At 51.1% G+C, this 26,802-nt stretch overlaps 1 protein-coding gene across 8 annotated transcripts in view; it reads right to left on the bottom strand.

Moving 5' to 3' along the window:
• BCL11A (BCL11 transcription factor A) overlaps positions 1 to 16,183 on the bottom strand; it is a 73,809-nt gene extending 57,626 nt beyond the window's left edge. For 2 of the 8 annotated variants that reach the window (XM_074536651.1, XM_074536650.1), the window contains exons 1-2: positions 15,235 to 16,182; positions 9,281 to 9,610 (exon numbers count right to left, since the gene is read on the bottom strand). In XM_074536651.1, coding sequence (XP_074392752.1) covers positions 9,281 to 9,610; positions 15,235 to 15,289 — 385 coding nt within the window. In that variant the 5' untranslated portion in view covers positions 15,290 to 16,182. Of the gene's footprint in view, positions 1 to 9,280; positions 9,611 to 13,994; positions 14,144 to 15,234 lie in introns of those variants that run through there. The other 6 variants (XM_026793257.2, XM_074536653.1, XM_074536652.1 and 3 more) reach the window with 5 other exon arrangements.
• Positions 16,184 to 26,802: the final 10,619 nt, after the last annotated feature.

Raw genomic sequence — 26,802 nt, 5'->3', positions numbered from 1 at the left:
CTGCAGAGCAAACCAGATGATGCCCGGAGCTGTGCTAATAATGCCCCGCTTTTTTCACATTTATTGGGCACAACAGGACCCGGCGCCGTGCAACAGCAAACATCTGGATGGGCCACGAGTCCCCAGTTTTCAGCAATTCCCCCCCAACACCAACATTATTTCACACAAAAAGTGTCCAGGGAAAGCCAGTATGGGATGTGACAGCATAAATCAGAATTAGATTCAAAACAAAAGTTTAGAAACTACCGCCGGGCCGCCGAGCTGTTGAAGGCCACGGTCTCCCAAACTGCCTTCAAGCCATGTCCCCCCATTAGGAGATTTTTTCCCCCTCACTTTTTTCTGTATTTCCAGAGACATAAAAACCACACTGCTGGGCTCTGAGCATTCCCTAAAATAAAGCAATTAACTTATTTCCAGGCTCCAGCAAGCGATGGTGACAGCCTCCCCCCCGGCAGAAAGTGGGAGCCGTGGTCCCTGACCCCCGGCCAACACAAAAGAGGCAGCCCCAGCACAATGCCTGCTGTCAGCAACTGAATTATTTTTATACAGGAATTTTTATCTCTATGGTACAAACAAGTATGTGTCTGTGCTGACTTGTTAAGCAATCCACTTGTATGTAGAATAAGATTTTTTTTTCCCTGCTACCAGTCACACAGCTCTAAGATCAGAAGAAATACATACTCTTTGAAGCTCCTCAAATGTTTTAGTTAAAAGGACAGCAGTTATTTTCTAAGATCCAAGAGTATCTTTATCAGAATTTAATTTTTCCTTATTGATTTTTTCTAACGTAACATAAATTTAACATAGGACAGTTTATAGTTTATTACAAAATAATACAGCCTCTATCTCTTTTTCCAAATACATCCCACTGTGTTCCAGCTCCTCAAAGAGAACAAGGCTTCTGGACTGCTGTTTCTCAGTGCACAACAACTCTTCCCTAAACATGAAAATCAGCACCAGTAACAGAGAAACACGGGGAGAAGCCCCCGGCCACCCTCACTCAGTAAATGCTCCGTGCGCCCGCCATGCCCTGCCCGAAGAACCACAGTTCTGCTCATCTATTCTCTTACTCCACAAAGAACAAACTCAGTAGCTAAAATGCAACAAAACCCAGATGATTCATTCAATATCTGAAAAAAAACCCCAGCTGTGACGCTAAAGCAAAGTAATGCTGGGTGACAAATTAATTGTTGCGAATATTGGGGGGGGGGGGGGGACAGAACAACACAACACATTTGTATTTTTGCGTTTTCTATTTCCCTACCTGATAAATCAATTAAGCAAGCAATTAATGCAAAATTAAACTCCTCACTTCCTAAAGGAACAAGGAACAGTGATGCATAATTTTAAAGAGGTAATAGCTGTAGTAATAGCAGTAATAATAACAATAGTAATAATAATATTATTATCCACAACAACAATAATAACACCACTAAAGGCAGGGCTGTTCTTTGAGCCTTTGTTGCTCAGCAGTAATTCCATTGTTTATTTAGGCAGAGGTTTTTCTATCTGCAGCTAAGATCAAATTGTAGGTGTAATTGTGCAGCATTTAGGCAAAGCAGGGGAGGTTGGAAGCAGAAAGCCCTTGGTTCTGACTGACCAAAGCTCCCCACGTTTCCCTCCAGCAGCACACCCACGCCAGGGGGAACCCTGCACCCTCTGCAGCACCCTGACAACGCCTACCTGGAAGGGCAGGGAGGGAGGAACAGCTTCTCCTGGCAGCTATTTCCCAGGGATACTCCTGCCTTGCCGGCAATGCAGTTATTTGGCTTTTGCTCTTGCCCCACTCTTGGTGTCTCAGCTATTTCGTGTGAAAAAACAAAAAATCCGAGCTGTAGCTGAGTTCTGTACCCGCCAGATGGGGAAGTGATAGGATTTTTTCTTTAAAAGCAACCTGTTCAGCTAAAAAGTTCCAGTAGAATTGCAGCAGGCAAGTGGGGAGAGGTCTCCGGGGAAAGCAGAGAGAAGAAACACTTTGGTGCACTGTCTGCAAACCCAGAATTCAGCAGCTTTTTTTGGCAGCCAATTTGTTTCAAGTGTTTTGTTTCAGGGAACGTATGTATTTTTCTTTGTGCATTTTGTGGATTTACTACAACCGCTCCTGACAGCTGTTGATTCAGTTAAATGAGCACATTATTAAAAATCCTCGAACACAACCGCACTGAACAGCAGGCACCTTCGGATGGAGCTGAAGATTCAAACACACAAAAAGATGCAAATGAAACCTCTGCAAGGAGGGTGCACAGCCTGAGCCGTGCCCAAGCCAGAGGGCAAAGGGGGCTCCAGCCCCTGTTTGTGGTGGCTCTGTTTTCTTTGTTTCAACCAGACCCAGATGCTAAAAAAAGCAAGAAAAGCAATGCCAACAATCTCAAGTATAAAAAATAAATGTTTGCTAATACTTGAAAAAATTACATCCCCCAGCGGGCTGAAGTTAATGTGCTTCAAATAATTCAGCACCGTGCCCCCGTACTTTGTCTTCTTTTCTTACTTACTATCCAATTTTGCAGAGGAAGGACACCTATTCAGAACGAGGAGGGAGAGGAGAGGATGTTTTCATTTTGCTTTAGATCAAAGGCAAACAAGAATGCAAACTGTGGCATATTGAATTTTTTTTTCCACCGCTGTCATTCATACTGGGCTATCGAAGTTTTATACAATTCCCCAGCCCGGCTGCATATTAAGCTGGCTGTGTACAGCTTTATTATAGCGTGGTGCTGAGGAAACATTAATATTCCTGCGTTGCATCTGACAGGACATTTACATGCGCCCATCTGAGCTCACACCTGAGAGCTGCTCCAAGGTACAGTAGCTGTGCTCCGATTGTAAAGGCAAATGAAGAACACAAATTCCCTGCTGGGATCGGGGCTGACCTCGCCACACCCCACACCGCAAACCTTTCCCTCGCCAACCCCAGGCAATGCCACCTCCGAATGAAGAATGAGACACCAAGTTACCAGCCTCGGTGATGGAAGAGCAGAAAAAAAAGCCTCGCTGAAATATTTTAAAGATGCACAGCGAGTGCAGCTGGCCAATAAAGGTTGGAAAACAAACTGGCTGAACCCCGTGCGGGATGCGTTGCATACTAAACCCAATTAAAGAGACAGGGAGGATGTTTATGGGCTTTAAAATGCATTTGGCACCAACATGGGAAGGTTTGAATAATGTGAGCACTTGGTCTGCTCATCCATAGGGGTCCACAGTCACCAGTCCAGCTCCTGCAAGAGTTTGAGCCACATCTGGCGGAGCAAAGCACACCCAAGATGGGGGCCCCTCCAGAGCCAACTGTGTTTCATGGAACTTCATTATCAGATCATCCCAACCGCTTGGGTGGTTTGTGGGTCCATTAATGTGCCTGTTGTTCTTAAAAGTACGCCATAAATCACAGCAATCCATGTACTGGTGTCTACCTACATGGGCCAAACCTGCTATGCCCGACATCACCAGGCGTCAGGCTGGAGCTGCTGTCTATGTACACAGAGAGACAAAGTTATGTTCATTAGCCCAAGGGAAAAACAAAGAAAAAATCCACCCAATCGTTTATTTTAGGGCCATGCTACCAGTATGAGCACACAAATATGTAAGACTTAACACACTGAAATACACGGACCTGATGTCTTTCATGGACTTGTGCAGTACCCCAGTAGCTGACACATAAAACCAAGCGCTCCCGGACGGAAGCTGCGTTCAAATGCCTGCCACTGGGACAAGACAACTTCCTTGGACTCACAACATCCCTGGCAGCACCGTGACCCAAACAAAATCACAACAAGCAGAAAGGTAACGAGAGATCCGCAGCGATTAGCTCCAAAAAAAAACACAACAAAACACAAGTGGCACTGTGCCAGGCCATGTCCAGCTTGATGCTAAACGCCTTTTACTGCACAAAGCTGGTACTAGTGGGTATAAAAACAGACCAAAGCCTGAAGGGAATTTTGTCCAAAAAAAATTTAGTCCAAATGAGGATGCACGCAGGCAAACAACCGGAGGATCCCATTGCCTGACAGTGCCTCACAAGCCTCTTTAATTGTTTTTATTATTTGAATGAAACAGGAGCGAGCTCGTGGGCTGAGGGTTGCATATACAAAACGGGGTGATGCTAATAGGCCTCCTCCTCTTTAAAAGAGGCATTACCAAATTATGGGAATGTTTAGGGAAGACTTCCCTTCTCCCATTGGGCTAATTAGAAATTGTTTAATTCACTCCCTGCCTCAGTTTCCGTGGCCCAGCATTCGTTGCCGGGACTGTCGGTGCAGAGCCTTGCGCTCATTACGCGCATGATTTCCAAAGCTTTCAGCACGTGGTGCCAACGTGCACCTTTCAAGATCTATATGGAGCTTAACATGTGCCAGGCTGCCTCTCTTGAACCACCAGCATTTTGGATACGGTGATGCCTCTGCTCATGGACAGCTCCACAATTCTGTGTGTCATGCAATAGGAGAATGATCACAAAATATGTTTCTCATCCCCTCAGAAGATCTGGTTTGCAGGAAACAAAAAAGCCCAGCAGAAATATTCAGGGCACCACAACACTGTGATGCTCCCCTGGAAGGCAGAGGAAAACTTTCTACCCTGCTTCTGTGCTTCAAGTGAACTCATATTTGTGTTTCCAATAAAGAGCCATTTTTACATTAACTGTCTGGAACAGCAGGGAATAGGAAAACTAACACAATCTTTACCTCGTACAAAGGATGATACTGGTGTCACGTGCTTGCTTCTTCAAAAAACGTTATTTATAAAAGGCAACGGGGAAAGCAGGGAAACTATTGACTCTTCTCTCTATCCCTGCTCGAGCAGCATTACAGCAACTTTTTGATCCCCTACATTTTTTACATTTTTCCCCCCCCGAGAAGTAAATTTCACAGCCACACAGGCCACCGCCTTTAATTAAGCTTTCAAAAGTCTTCTGACAATGCCAACAATTGCAAGACACTTCTAGAGCTCAATCATGCAATCATCGTGACACTTCTATTTACAATTTGTCTTAGAAAGAGTTTCTCTGACATTGTACTTTGACAAAACAGCCAAGCTGCCGGTTCACAACCTTTCTCTGCCTTATTTACAAATACAGCTTGTACGCAGCGCTCCAAACCTCGGGAGCGGGAGCCTTTGGGTAGCACCCTCACTATTTTTTCCTGTCTGCAATATTTCACCCAGCCTGCTCTCTCTCTTTCTTTGTATGGGGAAAGCAGATAGAATTTGACTTCAAAATCTTCCCATATTCCCTGTTCCCCCCCTCTCTATTTTTAAGTTTTCATCTTATTGTCCAATTACAATGCCAACTATTCCGTGCAGACAGCAGTATTTTTTTGTCTCCAGAACAAAACAAAACAAGGAATCGACAATCACAACCTACAGAGTTACAATGGCAACTACTAACAGCCCCAAAAAAATTCTGCTTAAAGACATTACTTCCCAAGGACTGTAATAATCAAACAATACTCAGTCTCAAATTTAGTACCAAATGACGTTCACCTTCCCCCGACTGCAGCAGACAGAGGGATTTCTTACATTATTTTCCCACGTGTTTAATTTGAATGTCACAAGCAGCTTGAGAATATCGGATTCGAGCGGTAAAAATGACCTCCCCTCCTCCCCCCCTCTTTGTACAGTAAATAGAGCATCCACGGATCCACGCTCGGCATCATACCGACTCCAAAGTGCTCCCCCAACTGCATCCAAGTAACATTTGAGATCCTCCTTCACCCCAGCCCCAACCTTTCATTAATTCCCTCGGATTCACACATCCAACAAACAAACCGCCAAAACCTGACACGGGCGGGCGATAAATATTTCCTCAGCCTTTTCAATAAGTGAGCAGCGATTTTACATTCACTGATCTCCAGATACTTCAGTTAATATTTCCCCCTATTGTAAAATACAAGAGCGGATAACTAAAGCCCTGCCATCGCCCTCACTGCAAATCACGGGCTGCCGGTATCTGGTGGTGAGGCTTTGACATACATATTGATGAAAGCTGCCTCGCTGGACCCACACAACATATCCTATTAATTTTCAGTTAAATTTATGGCATTTCAGCTCCGGCGCTGGATCAGCATCACTCAAATTTTTATAGCAAGGCAGAGCCGTGCACAGGCAGACACCCACATGGAGGAGCCAGGTACGGACACATGCCTGCACCTGAATGGATCCCACAGCTGCTGCACAGGCTGCACACACACACATACAAGCTCCTGTCCTCATCCCTGTCGCTGGAAAATGGCAAGATAAAGAGCAGCTTAAAGACAGTTAAAACAGACATTTCTCCCTGCATCTGAATGAGTCGCTGCCTCCTTGCTGCTCCGTAGATCTTTAACCATTACTTACGATTCTCTTTTACTGTAACACCCCAACTTACTGACCAGAAAACTGCAGGCAGGGAAAAAACTGCACCCAGAGCTCACCCACAGCACCTCTGCATCCAGGCCTAACCTGGAACACTTCTTCCGTCCTCAAAACTAATTGGGAGAATTTTTATATTGCTACAAAATATGTATTTTATGGTCTCTTAGCAGAAAGAATCACTTCCCCAACTTCTGTGTATTTTTCCAAAGGCAGGCTCTATCTTTTTTTTTCCCCTTAATTACACACTCAAATCTTGCATTTTGCATTCTTGCACAGAAATCAGATATAAATAGCTGAATTGGAAGAATTTGAGGTTCTTTGCAGGGGCCTTCCTGAAGACTGAACTTCACGGTTCAGGCTCCAAGACCTTCACTGGAAATTGTACTGCTGGAGTCCTCAAACTATTGGCTACGAGCAATGGGTCACTCCAGCTATCACCACACTTCTTTGTGACACAAGGGAGCTGAACTCCACCTGAAAAGGGAGATGAAAACAAGAAGGGGAGGAACAGCACAAGACCCCATAACTCCTGGTGCACCTTTTCCCCTTCCCAAAGCCAGGCTTCATTTCCAACCAACAGGAAGAACCAAGGAACCTCAGCGTTGCTCAGTTCCAACCCAGCCAGGGAGATGCAGAGAACCTGCAATCTTGGACCTCCCATCCATATGGCTATGGCTGAGCACCAGAGCCAGAAACCTTGGGGCAGAAGAGTCCTGACAGCCACAACTCCATCCCTACTCAGGACACACTCACGGCTCGCTCCGTGGACCCTCCTGCACGGCGCCAAGCCTGCTCCCAGCCAAGCCCACCTACGTGTACAGTGAGCAGGAGCAGGTCCTGCCACTGTGCCCCCTCCTCAGCCACTGCCTGTGCTCAGAGCAGCGTTTACAGCCAGGTGAAACCACAGCCCTTTCTGACTGAACAGCCCCGTGACGGCGCGCCGGCCCAAATCCTCCTCGCTTGGCGTCACCTGCGCCACGCCAAAGCCACGCTTGGCTCGCTGAGCCTCCCGCACCCAGCAAGCGCCAGAGCAAACCCTCAGCACAGGAGGTTCCCCTCTGCACAACTCCTCAGCACGGCCATCCCCCCAGCCCAGGGACCCAGCTGGGACCACGGGGACGACAGCATGTTTAATTCTTGCTTGACAGATACTGTGTTTTGTCTTTTGAGCGGAGCGGCGCCGTACGTAAATACAGCGTTACATCATACCACCGCTCCTCCATATTTGGTGATTTAGTATGGCTCCAGAGCTTGGAAGACTACAAATCCCTTCCGCCAGGCTCCTGCTTCATTGATCACACCCTACACTTCTGCTCGCCTTCCGTCAGATGGCAGGCAGCACATGGAAATGGGCACTGCCCTCCACCACTCTGGGAAAGAAACCTCACCTTTAGTATCCATGTCTGGGAAGTGCAATATGGGGAATTACTGGGAGGGGGTTTCAAGTCTCACTCAAAATACAGCTTAGCAGTAGCTGTGTTTCCCCTTACATGTAGAGATATTCACGTTTCAGGGGAAGACCGATTACTCTGCAGAAACAGCACACACTTGTTCACATGACGTCTGCGTGTGCACGCACATGGCTCTGCACACAGACACGTGCGCAGACAGACACCCATGCACCGGCAGGATCTGCTGCCACCACAAAACCTCCAGAGCTGCAGCTCCCCAGCACAGTTTGGCGGCCGTCTTGGAGGCCAGGGAAGGCTGCGGGAGGATCCTGCTGAACCTCCCAGCGCCTACTGCCCTATTATGGTTTAACTCTGTGGCCAAAGCGAGCCCCAGACAAGCTCCAGCACATCATGTGATGATGTACTGCGCCTCCGACAACCCCAAGCGCTCCTGTGGGCTCCCCGAGGAGAGGCACAGGCAGTGCCACATCCCCAACATCACTGCAGGGGGAGTTTGCAGCTGGTCCAGGCACTCATTGGGGTTGATAGGCTGCGGTCTTGCCCTTTTCGACTGGCAGCATTGGCGTGGTTTGAAGGGATCTGAAACGCTCGCTGCAAATGGGCAGTACTTTTGTTTACTAGTAGGGTTTTAAAAGCAGAGCGTGCCTTGTTACACTCCCAGGTCTCTGGGATTTTCTTTCACATGCTACACTTTTATTTTTTTAACCTAATTTATGAAAGTATCTGCATGGCCAATGGCTTTCTGATTTTATAAAAAGGAAAAAAAAATTATGCTATGAAATAGAATTATTTACCCTTTTTTCTTTTTTAAAATTACATTTCATATTGTTTGTTGCACAAAACAGAACTCTGCCTTGGACATTTGTACGGCTGACATGTGGTTGTGTAAACCGCAAACAAAATCAAGATACATCTGTCAAAACCACATCAGAGACAAGGGAGAGCACAGCGAAGCATTTATCATTTGGCTGAGGAGGCAGGCTGCAGAGAGCAGCCTTTCCTGTCAAACCAACCTTTTGAAATTTCCAACATGCCCTTAAACTTTTCGAATAAGCATGTCTGTGCGCTTCAGCAACTGCCCTCTCTACTCTGGCCTGGCCAGTCGAAAATGGCATCTTAAAGTCAAGGTCGGTGGTGTCACTTTGCCATGGGGCTGTGTTTAATTACAGTCCATACGCTGACAGCCAATATGGAACCAAGGCTGGCGGATGCTCGGTTAACTCTTTCACCCCTGACTTTGCCCAAGACTCAAAAAGCAGCCTGGGAACCCTCCTCCCGCGGGCAGACAGCGGGAGACGGTGACTACAATGCAGGCAAATCACTGGAGTGGCTGGAACAATGCAGCAGGAACACCGGCTGGCACAGCACGTGCCTGTTGCTCCCGCCGCCGCGCGGGCACCGGGACACGCCGCTAACCCAGCAGGGAGGGCACGGGCACCCGGCCCTCACAGCACACACTGCCAATGCGCTACAGTGCGACTGACACGGAAATACACTCGCAAACGCTTCCCCTTGCTTTAATTTACCTGCTATATGTTCCTGTTTAGGGCAAATTCCTCTAGATGACGTTGATAAACAATCGTCATCCTCTGGCGTAACCTGGATGCCAACCTCCACGGGATTGGATGCTTTTTTCAGCTCACTTGGTGAGGGTGAAGGTGGCTTATCCACAGCCTTCTCTAGGCAGAGACTGCCATTGCATTGTTTCCGTTTGTGCTCAATAAAAATAAGAATGTCCCCCAACGGAAAGTTCATCTGACACTGGCCACAAGTGAGGAGGTCGTGGTCCCCTTCCGGAGCTCCCAATGTGCCATGTTCAGGTTCGTCATCAGTGAGAATGGCTTCAAGAGGTTCGGCTGCAGTTTGAGAAACAAAAGGAGAATGGTTAGAGCTGTCGGGAAAGGCAGCGGGCGCGGGGGGAGGAACGCGCCGAGCCCCCTCTTCATGAATATTACACCCCGCTCTGGATGGAGCCCGCCCGCTCCCCCAGCCAAACCAGGCACCACAGCACGGCACTGGGGACAGGGATTCAACAGTTACAGGGAAGAGATTCTGCAGGAGCAGCCCTAGCACGCACAACTCAGAGGGAGAGCACCGCAACTGTCTCCGTGCTCCTACACGGGGGCACATTTCTGACTCCTTGAACGATTCGGTGCTAAAATTGAATGGACAGGCTGAGAGAACACACTGGGAAACTCCTGTGGTACTACGACAAGAAGGGAATGTGGTGTTTTATTGCTGGATGTATTATTTATGTACATGAATTCAAGGCTAAAAGCACTGCACACACTCTCACACACATGGGTGTGTATCTTCCACCAGCCAGACAAGACCCAGTTTCTAAAATTCAGACATGCAGCGCAGACAGAAGGTGTTTAAACACACACACAGACACGGCAGACTCCCTGTACAGGCCGTGCAGGTAACGTGTGCATGTGTGTGAAAGAGAAGGGGAGAGCCAGCCTGCACGGGCACACACAGCCAGGCACCGACACGCAGGGCACATCCAGCCCTCAGAACACACGTGCACACGTAAACGCACAGATTTGTGTCACTGTCCCCATCGGCCCGTCTGCGGCTTCCAGTTTAAAAAAATCCTACAGGCAGTGGTTATACACCAAGTGGGGGGGCAATGGGGGAAGGGGGAGGGTATGAGGCAAATAAATAAATAAGTATCTGTGGCAGAAAACCGAAATGATAAAAAGCAAGTGCAGCATAAATGCCTGCGGGGCGGGGGGAGGCACCGCTCACTTCTGAGCTACTCCTCAGGATCCAAATAAACAGCAAATTCACCACCCAGCCCACTCAGAGATATTAGCTGGATGGGGTATTTTTTAGTACTTAGGGAAATAAGGAGATCAGCCATTTAGCGTTTTTTAATCCTGAAATAAGGGAATACCTAAATTATCTCAAACATGTTAGCGCCCATGGCCTTCAGCATCTAAAAATCAGCCTGGCCAAGCAACTGCCACATTTCCTCGCAACAGTGAGAAGCGCCTTCTTTAAACTCAAAATACCTTGCCTAATGTTGTCAAAGTTGACAAATTTTCTGAATGAGCTCCAAAAAGCTTCATTATGAGGCTATTTCTGCTCACAGAATCGTCAGTGGATGCTTTAACGAGGCAGACTCGGCTCTCTTTTCTGTTGGCTTTTTTTTTTTTTTACGTTACATTTTCAGAAAAATACCTTGGCAATCTCTGTGCAGCCTCCACCGCCATCGCCGTTCACGAGGGGGGAAAAAAATAAATACGAGCAGCAGCGTGTTGGTGTTCGTCTGTCTGCGCAACACAACACACACGCTAAGAGCAGCGAGCAGGAGGAGAGGGTACTACAAACACAGCCCACCCCAAAACACTGCCAGGTAACGCAGGAGACACAGAATACAACTCCTAAACAGTTAATCAGCCTGACCTTCTTTAGCTGGCTGCCAATTTCACATTTAATGAACTTAAAGCCACAGAGAATCAAAAAATAGATTTTAATTTGACTGCACAATATTGGAACTGATTTTGATAAAGTGCAAAAATCCAGTGAACTCAGGTTAAATTTATTTCAACCCTACCTAGGCTGAATATTGAGGAGGAAGATCTGGAGTAGCTCCCAGTTGTGCTGCGTAAAATAATATTGAAAGAGCACACTACCTCGCCGTACCTCAGCTCCAACTAGGACACGGGGATCCAGCCCATCATTTCTTGCCTCTAGTACTACTTCTAATTTAACGTAAGGTCAACCACAGGAATATGAAGGTTACATTCGTATTAATAAAAACAATGTCTTAATCGCTGGGGCTTTCTGCTAAACTTGCAGAGCGGCAGGAGAGGAGGCACACACAGCGTGCGCCTCACGCTGCTCCTCTCGGGAAGCCGTGAGGAGGAGCGGGCTCTGTTTCTGCGGGATTGCCGGGCACGGCGCTTTTCCTCCCCGAGCCGCTCCTCGGCGTTCGGACCCAGGGAGTAAATTATTGCAGGAGACTAATCCCGCCGGCAGCTCGGCAGACAAAGGTATTTTTGCGAACCCAACTTCGAGCTCACCGACCCTCCGCAGCAAAGAGACACAAAACCACCCGTGCTCCCCTCGCAACTGGCTGAGCGAGGAGCTCTGCATAATCATCACTCAATTATAATGTTTTCCCGCGGCCTGATTCCTTTCTGACGCTGTCACTATTATTTAGCCGGGGAAGGTAACCCGCTGCTTCGACACCAGACAGTTAAAAGTGGCACGGAACAAAAATAGACTTTGCTAAAAGTCTGTACGGACTGGGCTGATTTACAATCAAAACCAGGAAATGAAGTGGTAATTCAGAGGTTGCTGATTACACCTCCACATTTCACCTAATTAATTTTATAGGAGGCAAAGTTCTTGAAAATAACAAGATGATCAAATGTACAGATATAAAACCTGTAACCTCAACATTTTCTATGCTCTTAACGTAAATTATTGCTAATTAACAAGAATTATATACTAATGTATGAAATACGGCTGGCACTGTGTTAGCTGCAAAACATTTGGCTCCTGATGGAGACAGAGCCAGCAAAAAAAAATATGTTTTTTATTATTACTGCTACTTTTAGAACATAATATAAAATACCGGGATTACAAAGAAAACACCAGAATACATTTCACCTGGTCTTGCCTCCGATTTGCAGGATGCATCTTTTAATTCTGGGGCAATCAAAATTCCCTGCCTGGGTCCCTAATCATCCGTCTCTATTTTTCATGCAAATTGCCCTTCCACCAACATGTCTTTTCAGCTTTCCCCCTTCGCCCTCCTACTCCCCCCTTTTTCCCCCTGTTCCCAGCCACCAAAACAAGCGCACCGGCAAAGGAGGGATGGATTTTGGAGTGCCGGGAGAAAGGAGGTACTGGGGGCGATGGGGCGGGCAGGGGGGTGCCACAGTGCGGTGAGGGGAAATGCCCGCGGGGCAATGCGGGATGCGCTGCCGGGGCATTTTCCCGCACCGCACCGTGGGAAGGATGGAGAAGGCTTCTTTAATCCCAAGTTTGCGTCCTCGGATCGTGCGGTGCGAGGAAAGGGGGACTTGGGGGTACAATGGGAGCCGCCAACACGTTACGGGGAGGGAGGGGAAACCCGGGCAGGGGGAAGGCGAGCATCCCCCGCCGCCTCCCGGAGCAAGCAAACTCCGCGCAAAATTAAGAACAAAGAAGAAGAGGGAGGGGGGCGTGGGGGGGGGGTGGAGGGGAGGGAGCTGGGCGCCCTCCCCCTCCCGCCGGCCGGGCGGCAGCGGAGGAGCCGGCCAGGTTCAAGTTCGCGGGGCTGCCCGGTTGTTTGATCTCGCTGTGCCTCCTAGCGACCGAAGCGGGCACGGATCCCGCCCGCCGCCTCCGCCGCCCCGGCCCCGGCCCCGCCGCCGCATCCCCGGCGCGCCGCTCCCCCGGCCCGGCCTCCCTTTCCCCGCCGGCCCCCTGCCCACCCACGCTCCCTCCCCACGGCCGGGCCGGCTCTGCCCGCGGGGACCCCGGGCCCGGCCCGGCTCCGCTGCCGCCCCGCACATGGGCGCGCTCCGCGCTGCTCGGCCCGGGAGCCGCCGCGGGATCCCGCCCGCCGCCGCTGCCCCGGGGCCCGGCCGGAGCCCCCAGCCCTGCTCCGCTCCCGCCGCCATCCCCGTTCCCTGCACCCACTTCCATGGCCGCCCGGGAATAGCACCCCCGTGCACCCCCCATTTCCGGGGGGGGTTCATCCCCATATGCCAGAGATGCTGCACCCCATTCCTAGCCAGGAAATGAAAAACAAAAAAAAATTTAAAAATAAAAGGCTCCCCGAAAAGGATCGGGGGAAAGAGACGGCGGGGGAGGGGCTGAGCCCCCGACACAGCCCGGGTTTCAGGGCAAACTTTGGGCAGGCAGAGCCCCCGGCCGGCCCTGCCCGCGGCCGCCTGCAAAGAGGCAGCGCCGCTTCCCTCGCTCCATGTGCGAACCTGGCCGCAGTGTCTGGGCGGCCCTGGGGGAAGAGAAATCGCGGCGCAAAGTTTGGGGGGCTTTGCGAAGGGCCGAGGGAGCCGGGGATGGCTGGCAGGAAGAAACGGCCCTGGGTTTTCTGCCATCCCTGGGAGGGAACAAAACCCGCCGGGAGTAATGGGAGAGAGAGAAAGGAAGAAATAAAGAAAAGGGGGGGAAAGGAGTGAGGAAAAGCATGCAGCATTTCCCCTTCCCCCAGGCTCACCCCGAGGAAAAGAGGATTTTTTTTTTCCTCCCTTCCTTCCCACCCCCCTCGCCCCAAACCTTTCCAGCTCGAGTTGCCTTTTGTTGTGCAAAGAGCGCTCCCGCTTATCTTGCATCTAGCCCTGGTGTGTGTGGTGGCGGCTGGAGGGAGGGACGGAGGGAGCCGGAGAGTTTTTGTTGCGAACGGTGTGGTGGGGCTCGGGGTTTGTTTTTTCTCTCCCGGGGAGAGCGGCTTTGGTTTGGGGTTGAAATGCGGCGGCGAGGAAGGGCCGTTCGCGGGTGTGAGGGTGCGAGTGTGTGTGTCTGTGTGTGTGTTGTGTGTGTGTGTGTGCGTGTGTGTGAGCGCGCGTGTGTGCTCAGCCTGGGCTCGCTCTCGCCTGTGTTTGTTGGCAGGAGGCTCCCCGCACACGCGGTGCTTGTAAACATTCAGACACGAGATTTTTCCCAATCAAAATCCACTTCCACTTTTTTTTTTTTTTTTGAAAATCTTCCAAAAAATAGTAAGCGAGCGGGAGAACGCGAGGCGAGGGCGAGGAGGGAATCCCAGCCGGCGCGGCGCGGCTCGGCTCGGCTCCCTGGCCGCCCGGTGCCGTCCCCCGCCCCAGCCCCAGCCGGAGCGGCGGCGGGGCGGGCGCGGGGCGAGGTCGGGGCGGCGGAGCCCCGCACGGCGCCGGCCCGGGGCGGCGGGGAGCGGCGGGACGGCCACCCCGCGCCCCGCGGCGGAAACAAAAGGGAGGCGGCCCGGCCGGGCTCGGCTGCGGCCCCCCCGGGAGGGCGCCGCGGGGCGAGGGGGCGAGCCCGCCGGCAGCGCGGGGGGCTCCGGCCGCCGGACTTTCTCCGCGCTCCGCTCGCCCGCGCATCCCGCACGCCCCGCCGCCGCCGTGTCCGGCGTGCAGCCCGCCGTTCCCGCAGGAATTTCTTCCCACTTTCGGCCGGCTGTGCCCCCGGCAGCCCTGCACCTCGCCCGCGCCTCTCCCGGTGCCGGGCGAGAGCTGCCGCTCTTGCCGCCAAAGAGCGCGGAGAGCGGGAGGCGAGAGGCGAGCGCGGAGCGGGGCAGCGGAGTGCGCGCCGGAGGGCGAGGGGCACGGGCAGAAAGAGAAGAAAAGTCATCAAGGTGATTAAATTAGAGAGGGAGAAATTACCCGGAATGCCGAGAATCCCGAGCCGGCGCTGAGTTCATTTTTTCCCCGACTCGCTCACTCCCTCTCACTTTTAATTTTTTTTTTCCCCTGCTCTCGCTCGAATTAAAAATTAAATCCGTGAAGAGGAAATTAAATAAATTGCTCTCCGGGTTACTTACGTGAAAATTCCCGTTTGCTTAAGTGCTGGGGTTTGCCTTGCTTGCGGCGCGACATGGTGGGTTGGTGGCTTCGGTGGCTTGTGAGTCGCTCGGTTCACATCGGGAGAGACGGGTTAGAGAGGAAGGAGACTCCAGAGAAAATATCTTCATCAATGTCTTTTGACATCCAAAATAAATTAGAAATAATACAAAGATGGCGCAGGGAAGATGAATTGTGGGATAGCAGTCATGGCTTTTTTTTTTTTTTTTTTTTTTGTGCAAGGAAAAAAAAAGAGAGAGAGGGAGAGGGAGAGAGAGAGAGGGAGAGAGAGAAGGAGAGAGAGAGATGAAAAAAATGGCAAAAGCCCCCCTGAGCTGCAAGTTCAAGTGCGGACGTGACGTCCCTGCGAACTTGAACGTCAGGAGCCTGGATGGACAGAGACATACAAAACATGGGCAGGGCAAGCCGGGGAGAGGGGAGGAGGGAAGGCGAAGGCAACACCAATGGACACTCATCAGGGGCTGGACATGAAAAAGAGAGCAGGACAAGCCAATGGACAGTGATCGCAGGGGGGAGAGGGGAGGGGGCGCGGCGGGGGGGGCGCACCGGCCGCCCGGCGCACGCTGCCCAATGGAGCCGGGGGGCCGGGGGCGGAGGGGGCGGCGGCCGCGGCCGCGAGTGGCCGCCGAGCCGCGGGAGCGAGAGGGGACCCCGGAGAGGGGCGAGGGGGGGAAATTGAACACGCACACGGGGAGAGGGAAGGGAGGAAAAGGAGCGGGAGAAAGCGAGCAGGCAGGCAGGCAGCGGCAGCTCTCGCACGCACACCCCCGCTGGAAAAGCAAACACATCGGTGAAGGCAGAGCCGGGCAGAGAGGGCTGCGGGGCAGGCTGGCCGCGGGCTGTGCCGAGGAGGTGGGGGAGCTGGGGGAAGCCAGGTAGGACCGGAGACCACCCAAAAAGCAAGCGGGGGGGGCATCCGGCTCCCGGCTTCCCCGCTCGCCCCCCCCCCATCCTCCTCGAAGCCGCCGAGTCCCCTCCTCCCGGGAGCTGCGGCCCGGCCCCGGGGGACGGCGGCGGCGGCGGCCCCGCGGGGAGCCGGGGGGCGGCGGGGGCTCGGGCCGGGCCGCGGGAAACTTCGGCGGCGAGCGGCGGCCCTTGCCCCGGGGCGGGCGGGGAGCGGCGAGCGGAGTTTGGCGGGCAGGGGAGGAGAAGCCGCAGGAGCCGGGCGCGGGGGGAGCGGAGGGCGGCGGGACCTCGCGGCTTTCCCGCGGGCTGCCAGCCCCGGAGCCCCCCTCCGAGCCCTGCCCGCAGCCGCGGGCTCCGAACGAAAGCGAAACGCGGGGCTGCCGGCGGCGGGGCGGCGCGGGCAGCGGGCTGGCAACGGGGGAGGGCGGGAGAGGGGGGAGGCGAGGCGGCGGCAGGCACCGAGAAGTGGCTGGAGTTGGGAGGATGCGGCGGCGGCAGCGGCTGCAACTTCGCCGAAAGGACCCGGAGCAGGGCGGACGCTGCCGGCGCCGGGAGGGATCAGGTTGCGGTAGAAATAAGCTCTGGAGGCGAGCGGGTGTGCGGAGCAAAGTGCGGCTGCCAAGGGAGTGCGAGGGGCGCAGCGTGCCCGGCACGGCGGCGGACGGCCCGAGCGGAGCCCGGGGGGACGAGGAGCTGCCCGCCGCCCTTAGGGACACTCGGCCTTGGGGCAGCGGGGCCGGGGCTCGGCGGGACCTGTTGGCGGAGCTGCCGGGGCCGAGCCGCTCCGCCGTGCGATGGTTTCAGCTTCCCGCCAGCCGCCCCCGGCCCCGCCCGCCGCCGCTCGGCCCCCGCTCCCCTCCGGTGTCCGCCCGCGCGGGGATGCGCCCCGGGGAGGCTGCGGGAGCGCTGCGGGACCGGCGCAGGTGGCACCAGCGGCCGCTCCGCGCTCACGCCGCTCGCAGGCAGGGCTGGCCGTGCCAGGCGTGCACATGTCCCTGCCAGGCGTGCACACGGGCGTGTGTGCCTGAACCGGAGATGTAGATGTATATATGGGGCTTGATTTATATCTAATGGCACGTATAAAGCTTTTGAAGGTGGCTGCAATGTAAAAAGTAATGACTTTATTACCCCTGAAAGGTTCTGCGGTTCGCAGTTAACACTCCTCTGAATTACAATTCATTACGCTCTCCAAAGCCAACCTGCATCAGAACACCTACCTGTGCTTATTCCCAATCACAGGCATCGTTCATTCTAAAAATCATAGCAAATTAAGCACTTGGTGACAACTAAATCTGTTTCATTATCGTGCCGTGTTTGAGATTCCAGAGGTGACTTCCCAGATCGCATCTCAAAACCTACAGTCAGGAGCTAATTTTACAGATGCTTTCATGAATGGCAGCGAGGATGTTCTTACCATCAGCATGCCCTTAATTCCAGCACCGTAAAAATGCCTCGATTTAAATGGAAACTCGCTGCCTTAAAAATAATATTTCATCCTGGCTGGATAATTATTAATATTAGCATTTGATCGCAAAAGTGCTGGCTCCCCCTCGTTCCTGTACCCCCCCACCCCACCCCACAGCGCTTCGCATTGTCATGTGATTGGAGGGAGATAACAAATCTCAAGAAAGAAAAGGAGTGAGAAGACATTTTTAACACGGCATGACCGCAGATTAATAATGCAGGTGGGTTTTTATTTCATTGTATTTTTAGGGGAAGGGAACGAGGCTGTTTAACGAGCAGCCGTGGACACAAAGTGACTGTATTTACAATCCTTGATGTGGCTTTCGGTGGGTAATAAATTATGACAATATTAAAATTATTTTCTGGCAGCCCAGATAACTGCGCTGGGGACCGTAAAGCCCCTACTGATTCCATTTATGCCTTGTAATTGCGGTCCACGGTCTCGCTCTAAACCTTTTGGTGTATATTGTGTGTAAACTTTTAGCTAATAGACTTTTTTTTGAATGGAGGGACTTTTCCCGGTACTTCCTGCCATATACATTTTGTCTCTGATCTCTGTATTTAATGGCCAAGTCCTGGTTTATGCTTTATAATGTGTTGACAAGTTTTCTAACAGACTTTCTGAAATAATGCACATATATTCACGTCGGTTAGAAACTCCACAGTATTTTTAGAGTCGAGTAGATCTATATCCTAATGCACTGAGAGGGAGTGTAAATCATAGAGGATTTCATAGCCCTTTCAGTAGTTTTCTGTATGAAGTATGAGCAGCGTGGCCTCCAGACGTAACCTTTTAGAAAAAAAGACAGTGCTTTTATTTTATGGTGTAAAGTGCTTTTAGCTTCAGGGCTCTGAACGTGAATGTGGTCAACAAACAGCTCTAGCCAGGGAGTTTGCTACAGCCTGCGCCGGGTGCTGCGGGGAGGGATACGGGCTGAGCATCCCCCAGGACACGGCACCCCGCCGGTGCCCTGGGCTGGGACACCTCGGGAAGGGGGCTGGGATGCTCCGGAGGGGCTGGGGATGGCAGCAGGACCAGCCCCGGGGGCAGAGACGGGGCTGGAGAGCTGTGGAGCAAGGGCGCTGCATCCCACGGGCTGCGCCTCCTGCATCGCTGCTTCCACCCCCAGCACCCCTCTGACACGCCGAGCATCTCCAGCCCTGTCTGCACCCCCTGCTCGCTCTCCCCTGGCTGGGCTGTGCTAACAAACCCACTGCAAGCGGCTGGTGAACACAGAGAGAAATGCCCAAGTGCTGGCTGCTAACACCTGGCAGATTGGAAGGGCAGGTGAAACAAACCCAGGCCAGCCCAGGAGATGACCCAGTGATCATGTTCTGTGCACTGACACAAACCTGTGTCACCTCCTGCCCTGCACACCCTTTGTCCATGCAGGGCATGCCTCGCATGGTGCTGCAGCGTGGGGAGCTGCTGCCACCCTGGCCATGCTACCAGCTGCTCCTTGCTGTGGGCTCCCAGCCCCAGAGCAAAGTCAGCTGGAGGAAATGTGGCCCTACACCTCAGCAAGTTCTGAGGTACGCGCTGAAATCAGAGCCACGGTGGGTCTCAGGCTGCCTCCAAGGGGAAGCTATCCTTAGAGAAGGGTCTGTCTCACTAGCTGAGTGCCCATCCCGCCCCAGGCTGTCCCACATGAACCAGAGCCCTGAGACACCAGCTCATGTCCTGGAGCCGCTGAGAGCAGGGCTGGGCACCCAACCCTGTCCCACAGCAATGGCAGGAACCTGCAGCAGCAGGACACAGTGCCCAGGTGACAACATTCACGCTGTAAGAATCAGTCTAAGATTTAAATCTGCCAAAATGTATCCGTCCCTTTCCTCATACCTCAGTTCTCTGCCTGAAGAACAGCGTCGTCCTCCCTACATTCAAGCACCTGAGATTCTTAGAGGTTGGGAGGGACAATTCTGTAGGAAGGGACATAGAACCAACACTGAGAAGTGTGGCCTTCCTCCATGTCACCGGCAGGCTCCCAGGGCTGGGAGCTGAAGGTGCAAAGAGCGTGGCACAGCTCATGCCACGTTCTGCTGTCCCTGCCTGTCTGCTGCCTCAGTGACAGACTTGGCAGTGCCTGAGTTCAGCAACTTTGGTGGGCAAATGTTCCTGCTTCGAAGCTCCAGCTGTCACTCACTCGCTCGGAGCAGGAATCTCACTTGCCAACGCCACAGAACATTAGGACCAAGCGCGGTTGCAGAGCTGTGGCAGCTCCCGGCGCGGGGCTGCGTTATGTAAGGGCGGCAGATCGCACGGGCGCTTTCCCACACCGCCTCGATAGCCTCCACCCGGCGGAGGCACCGTGGGTGGAACTCTTATCACACCAGCCCGACTGCCCTGAATGAGCAGAGCACATTCTAGAAATAGTGCGTGCATTGGTGTTCCCGCAGGAGAAACTTGGGCGCGCTGCTTTGCCTCCTTTTCTCCTCTCCTTTTTCTTTTTTTTTTTTTTTCTCTTTCCCCTTTTTAATAAAGGCTCAAAATAAACTCTGATTTTGCAAGCTCTTACTAGCAGGCACAGCACGCAGAGCAGCGAGTCCGTGCAGGATCACAGACATCTGAGCGCCAGGTGACAGAAAGATTTCGTTATCGGCTCGCCCTAGGCAGGACCTGGAATAAAACCCTCAACTTGGGGAGACTTTTTTTCCATGGGTTGTTCAGCGAGGCCTGGGATTTCATCCTGCCTCTGCTTGCACAGCACCTAGCACGATGGAGCCCTGAACCTTGACTGCGCTTTCTGGGGATCACTGTGAAATAAATGGCACCAAGTGCTCCGGGAACAGACTTTGAAGTGGCAAAAACCCTCCCTTGAAGCACACAAAGAGTTTTGCTCATGTGTGGGCAGGCAGAGGAAGGCATTACTAAAAATCTCATTTTTAATCAAATGTTTGATTTCAGCCTAACTGGGTTTAGTTTGCACTACTTACTTAGTTGTCATATTGTAGGTTTAATATTTATGTCTTTTTATAAGTAAACACGTGACCTGCCCTGAGCGTTTCTATGCTACATTTCAGGCCAACGTGATTAAACTATGTGCATTTAAAACCCCCCAGAACCTGACCTATAATGCAAATCCATATAGTCTTAATTATTGCAGCCCCAGCAGCCACGGCACGGGTAAGGTGGCTGAGCTTTTGTTACTGGAGAGGCACAGGAGTTCTGGTCTGTCAGTGCTCCTGCTACAATCCCCATCTCGAGGAGGTTATAGCTTGGGCTGTGTAAATTTGATTGAGCTGAAACTTGGGACTCCAACTGTCAGTCCATATAGGGAATTATCTTATGAATAATTGGCTAACCCATCGCTTGATTCACAGACTTTCATAAAAGGATTTTTTAATGGGTTTTAATGTTTTTTTCTTTTACTGACATCTAGGGTATGAATTTGGTACTTCTAGCTCTTGTGAAGCTCCCTACTCAATGGAATATGTATGGATACTCCAGGTAAATCTACAGCTACCCTGAGGATTTCACAGGGCACACCTGCCACCCTGACCCACCTCCCTGTTCCTACACATTGGGAAGAGGCCAGGAACAAGAAATGACACCTTAGTTATCTCCAAAGAGGGTCCTAAATGTGTAAGATAAAGAGAACATAAATAAATATCTTTGCTAACAGTTTCTTGGAATCTTTTAATCTTCCTGGGTTTTATCTTTCACCCAGAAATGTGTGGAAATGAGTCCTGCCTGTGTGCTGGCATCACTTACAAAGGGATGAGCCACTCAACCTTTGAATATTGTGTCCGAGTTTAAATATCGGTTTGTGTTACAAAGGATTTTGCTGATAAATGCCCCCTACTTTTCCCTAGCTTTAAACTTGCAAAAGTCAGTTTTTATCACCTCAAATCACACTAAGACAAAGAGTGCATGTTTAGTTTAGATGCAGACTGGAGATCTGCCTTGACCCTACGGCAAACAAAGCCCAGCCCAGGGCCAGAAAGAAGAGCCAGGAGCTGTGCGTGGATTGCTCTCCCAGAGCTGGGTCCCAGAATTTCCATGCCCCTTCCCCACAGAGTTAACGAGCAGGGACACCTGAACTCCTCAAATGTTCATCTCTATCTGTTTCAGGAAGAGTTTTGACCAAGCCTGGCTGCAGCCTGGGGCTCTCACACTGCAGGGCTGTGTCAGAGCTCTGTGAGAAGCCAGCTGCTCCTGGGGTAGATGTCCCACACATCCAAATCCTCCCACTTGTGTTCCTCTCAGGACCCCATGATGGCACAGCTTGGTCCTTTTTAGATCCCAAGCCAGGTCACTGTGTCCAAGCCTGTGAGCAGTAGGAAGGCAGGTCATTGACACAAACAGCTTCTTAAATTCCTGTTCTGACTTGAGCTGCCAAGTGCCCTTCTGTGCAAGCTTAGATCCAAGGGGATCAAACTCTCCCGATGAGGAAATCTGGAAAGCCCTACTCTGCATGTGGCAGCAGGGAAAGGCAAATATTTTGTCTTCAAAAATAAATCCAGCTATACCTCAAACCAGTTTTCAAAAGTAGAATAACAAAAATAATTCACTAATCTGAGAAACCCGACATCAGCAATCAAAAAGAAATTATTTCTATTGAGAAATTAATTTTGCTACACAAGATGAAGAAAGATTTAGTTGTTTACTTATCTGCTGCTGAACACAGTCCCTCCTTCCTAGCACACTTGGTGTGAGGGACAGTAGAAAGGACAGTGCAATAAAAAAGGATTTTCCTCCCTAACTCTGCTTGATGTAGCCCCTGCCAGAGGAACCTGCTTGGCCTTGGGTACTGCAAAATTCTTAAGCACATATTTATCTTTGGGCACATCAGCTGTACTTACATGCTCAAAGTAAGCATGTACTCAAGCATGCTGTTAGATTGGTGCCTTAACATCTTCTGTAAATAACTCACATTGCTTTTTAGAGCTTCAACTTTTAGTCACATAGAATGCATTGGACTGAAATTTAACATACACAATCATCATTCTCTATATTCATTTTATATGACTATTTCAGGTGACATTTAGGTTTAGCTTTTAGCTCCAGCCAAGAAGAAATGTGCCTGCTTTGGAGAACATGACATAGTTTGTGTGAGGATCTTTTCTAGATGAAAAATAATTAATAGTTGAGAGAGCAGAGTCCTTTCTCTGTGCTTAAAAATAAGGACAACTTTGCTGTGGGTTTTCTCCTTTGCCATATTTATTCTACGCAAAATTTCAGCCTAATTGTTAAAATGCTTACAATAATATTTTAATGCAACTCTCTGTAGTCAGAAGAATAAATTATTATACAGCCCAAAGCTGCAAAGACACAGCACCAAGGGGGAGCAGGAGTGGTGGTGAATAACCTGTGATAAGAGCCCACTTCTTTGAGCAGTTTGGATAGTTTTGCCACCATTTGTTATTGTCAGTACACATAATTCTGTCAGTGCAGTGTGAATCCTGGCTGCAGTGAAAAGAATGCCTTCTCCCACCAGTGTGAATAAGATTTCACTCAATTAAAATAACGTGCAAGTATATTGTATGGCATTACATAGGAAGCTGATGTGCATTAAGTATGAATGCTGGGGTTGGGGGAGTTATTGTACTAATGCTATTGTTCACTGAGCAACTATTCCCCAGCATTTAAAAAAGCGGGGGAAATTAAATACAGAAATCAGAAATAAGTACAATGTTTGATATTACCATACTGAAATTAGTGTATTCACAATTTAGACTGTAATTTGCCCTATCCTATTTAGTTTCACAGCATCTGAGAGCCTGCAGAGAGAGAGAGACAAGCAGATGTAAACACAAGGAGGGAGAGCTGCATGCTCTGTCTGTGCTGACACACACACCTCCCTCAGACCTGTGGGTGCTGTGGATATCCACGGGGTAAACCCAGGCCATACAGAGCACCAGGCTGTGGGGAGAAGCTTGGTCCAGGTGTGGCTGGAGCATTGGCACAGAGCAGAGGGGAGCCATGGCCATCTCCTGCTGAACGGTGCCGAGCATCCCCTCAGCACGGGGCTGAGATGGGCTGGGGGCTCCTGGCACCCTGCTTGGTGCTGCCCAGAAATGAAATAATCTGAACACTTAGGGACATACAAGAACACAGCCATGGTCATTCCCAAGGGGAAGGCCAAAAATGCCTCACCATACGTGTGTGTCCCCAGAAAGCGCCTCACAATAGGTGTGTCCTAGGCAGCCACTGCACTCAGCCAATAAAAGTGAAACTGTTCTCTATTAGCTCTTACATTCAATGCCATACTGTACATTGCTTATGAGAGGGACTAAGAAATACCTGTACCACGGCACTGTACTTTTAAAGTGTCTGTTCAATGCCTTTCCCAATCTCCAAGGATTGCCTCCTCCTTAGACTCATGCATTCAGCGAATATGACGAGGCTAATTACTTTTCCCTGAAGTGATCACTGCTCTTCTCTAGCACGGACCTCACATTTTCAGCCTCAGAACTTAAAATAACAGAAAAGAAACACACAACTGCTTTCAAATCCTAACACAAAAATCAGTTTGGCAAACAAATTCCCCGCCACGGGCTTTACCAGGCTTTACTCTTCCATCAAAGCCCCCGTGCACGTAGAAGCCTCTTTGCCACTTTGGAGAGGGGGCTCGGTATTTTCCTGTTACCTTTCCTTCCTGCGAAGCAATCAGGGAGAGCGGCAGGAGGCTCCATCAATATGCAGATTGCTGCCAGATCCCGGGATCCGCTGGTTCCGCCTCGGGAAGCGGCTCCGCCGCCGCCGCGGGGGCACCGGGGGCAGCACCGGCATCCCCAGCCCCACGGCATCCCAAACCCCACGGCATCCCAAACCCCACGGCATCCCCAACCCCACGGCATCCTAAATCCCACGGCATCATAAACCCCACGGCATCCCCGGCCCCACGGCATCCCCAGCCCCACGGCATCCCAAACCCCACGGCATCCCAAACCCCATGGCATCCCCAACCCCATGGCATCCCAAACCCCACGGCATCCCAAACCCCACGGCATCCTAAATCCCACGGCATCCCAAACCCCACGGCATCCCAAACCCCACGGCATCTCCAGCCCCACGGCATCCCAAACCCCACGGCATCCCAAACCCCACGGCATCCCCAGCCCCACACGGCATCCCCAGCCCCACGGCCCTGAATGGAAAACCTGTTCAGGAAAATCTGTGGATGCTCCCATGTGGGTCCGCATCCAAAGCACACGTCCAGGCCCTCTCTTTTCCAACTCAGGGATGGGAAGGGAGCCACTGGTTTCTAAACTAAAATGAAACTATAATTCACTTTGCAAAAGTACATGAGCCCGTTTTTAAAAATCACAAAGAAACAGATCTCAGGTGGGTTCTGGGTTTGCTCTGCTGGCAGATTCAAAGCAGCACTGCTCACCACACCAGCCTTCTGCAGGGCATTCATCAAAACCATGGGAGTATTTTTAAAACCCCACCAAAGTAAACCATACAGCTAATTTATAAGCATTCAGATGTGCAGTAACTCTAGCACAAATATCCCTATCAGTATGGTGGTGGCCCCATATAATACAATGAGACACAATTCAGACCTGTGACTGTCTATTGAATGCATAATATGCGTTTTTAAAATTGCCTGGAAACATATTCATATTGTAAAATCTAATGGTTCAGGTGGAGCTTTTACTCTTGATCAAATAATAAAATTGTTAGAGACCACTCTGTCATCCCATTGCTCACCAGCCTCCGTGAGGACTGTTTTACATTCCCGTTTAAATAGGACAGGAGAGCAAAAAAGGAAAACATAAACCACAGAAGAGTTACTACAGACATTAACTTTTAAGCCAGAAAAGCAAAAGAGCTGAGAAAGAAGCTCCATTCCGGGGGAATTGTCTTTGTCACTCTGCATCCACCGAGGTTTCCTGCAGCCAAAGCCTCTGGTCGGCGAATGAGGATAAGGCTGCACTCACTAAGTCCCAGCGGCTGTCTGGGGCAAGGTGTCCTTGTTTGGCCTCCAAAATAGCTCCTTCCTGTGGATTCAGGTCTGCCAGGGAAGGGGACTGATGTGGACAGACAGACAGAGCCTGTGGACAGCCGAGACTCCCCGTGGGATGGAGTGGGTGGCGATGGCCTTGTCCGTGAAAAAGGAATCTGAAGTGCAGACTGGCGATAGTAATGGTGATTACCATGAAAGCGTGGAGCTTTTCATTACTGAAAACTTCAAATAACTCTCCTGAACTATATTTGAGACATTTTTTTTTCATGTTAACTCCGGGTTTGATTGCTGAAAAAGGTTGACTGCTAGAAAAGGAAAACCAGTGCAGTGCACAGCAGTGGGGAATCGAAGCCCTTCTTTACCAGAACCCCTGCCATATACGTACTGTCACTCACCTTCCAGACACTCAGTACAACCATTCAATCTATTGAATCAAGAGACTGTTTGATCTTATCTGCATCTGTGAGCTGACTGTCAACCTGCTTAGGCTGCATATTAAATCATCTATAGTAGCTGTATCAAGCTGGGATGATCTGTTAATTCTAAATTTATTAACCCTTAGAGTGCAGCCATCATGTTTAATCTAGTGTAGCCAGCATTTATTTTACAAGACCAAATCCTTCTTTAGGACATGGCTGTGCTGTAGGTTAAGGAATTGGTAACGTGGCGGAGCTGGTAAGTGGGAACAGCCCCACTTTGATCTCTGGAAGCCAGCTGCCAGCACCGCTGCTCCAAACACGAATGTGTGTGCTCATGTCGTGCTCCCGTGTCCGGGATGGGGGAGCTGCACATGTGTGTGGACCTATTGGCATTACCTGGGAGTTTTGCCTGAGATGAGCCACAAAATGAGCGGCCTCAAACAATGTTTGAGCCCTGTGCCTGCAGGAGAACTTAAAATCAAAAATCAGAGTGACGGCAACACCGCAGCACCAGCTGAGGGTGGGTCCTGTGAGGAGCTGCCACCAAAGCTCTTCCACTTCTCGTAGCTGCTGTCCCAAGCAATGAACAAATGTCCTGGGAGTGTGAGGAGCATGGCCAGGGCAGGACAGGGGGGAATGCGCGCGTTCCTGCCCGCGCACGGACAGACCCAGCCCAGCAGCGCGCACGGCAATTTCATAGGGACACATCCATCCGCATCAATATGTTAATCTGTTCGTTACACACACGCGTCTCTCCCTGCCCTGCTCTCCTGTTATCTATTATCTTTGCACATCCACGATGGTATCAACATATTCACAGCTTTTA

This window comes from Zonotrichia albicollis, chromosome 3, assembly GCF_047830755.1.
Source record: "Zonotrichia albicollis isolate bZonAlb1 chromosome 3, bZonAlb1.hap1, whole genome shotgun sequence".
Taxonomy (NCBI): Eukaryota; Metazoa; Chordata; class Aves; order Passeriformes; family Passerellidae; genus Zonotrichia; species Zonotrichia albicollis.
Note: the sequence above shows the minus strand (reverse complement) of the source record. Positions and strands in the feature narration are given on the sequence as shown.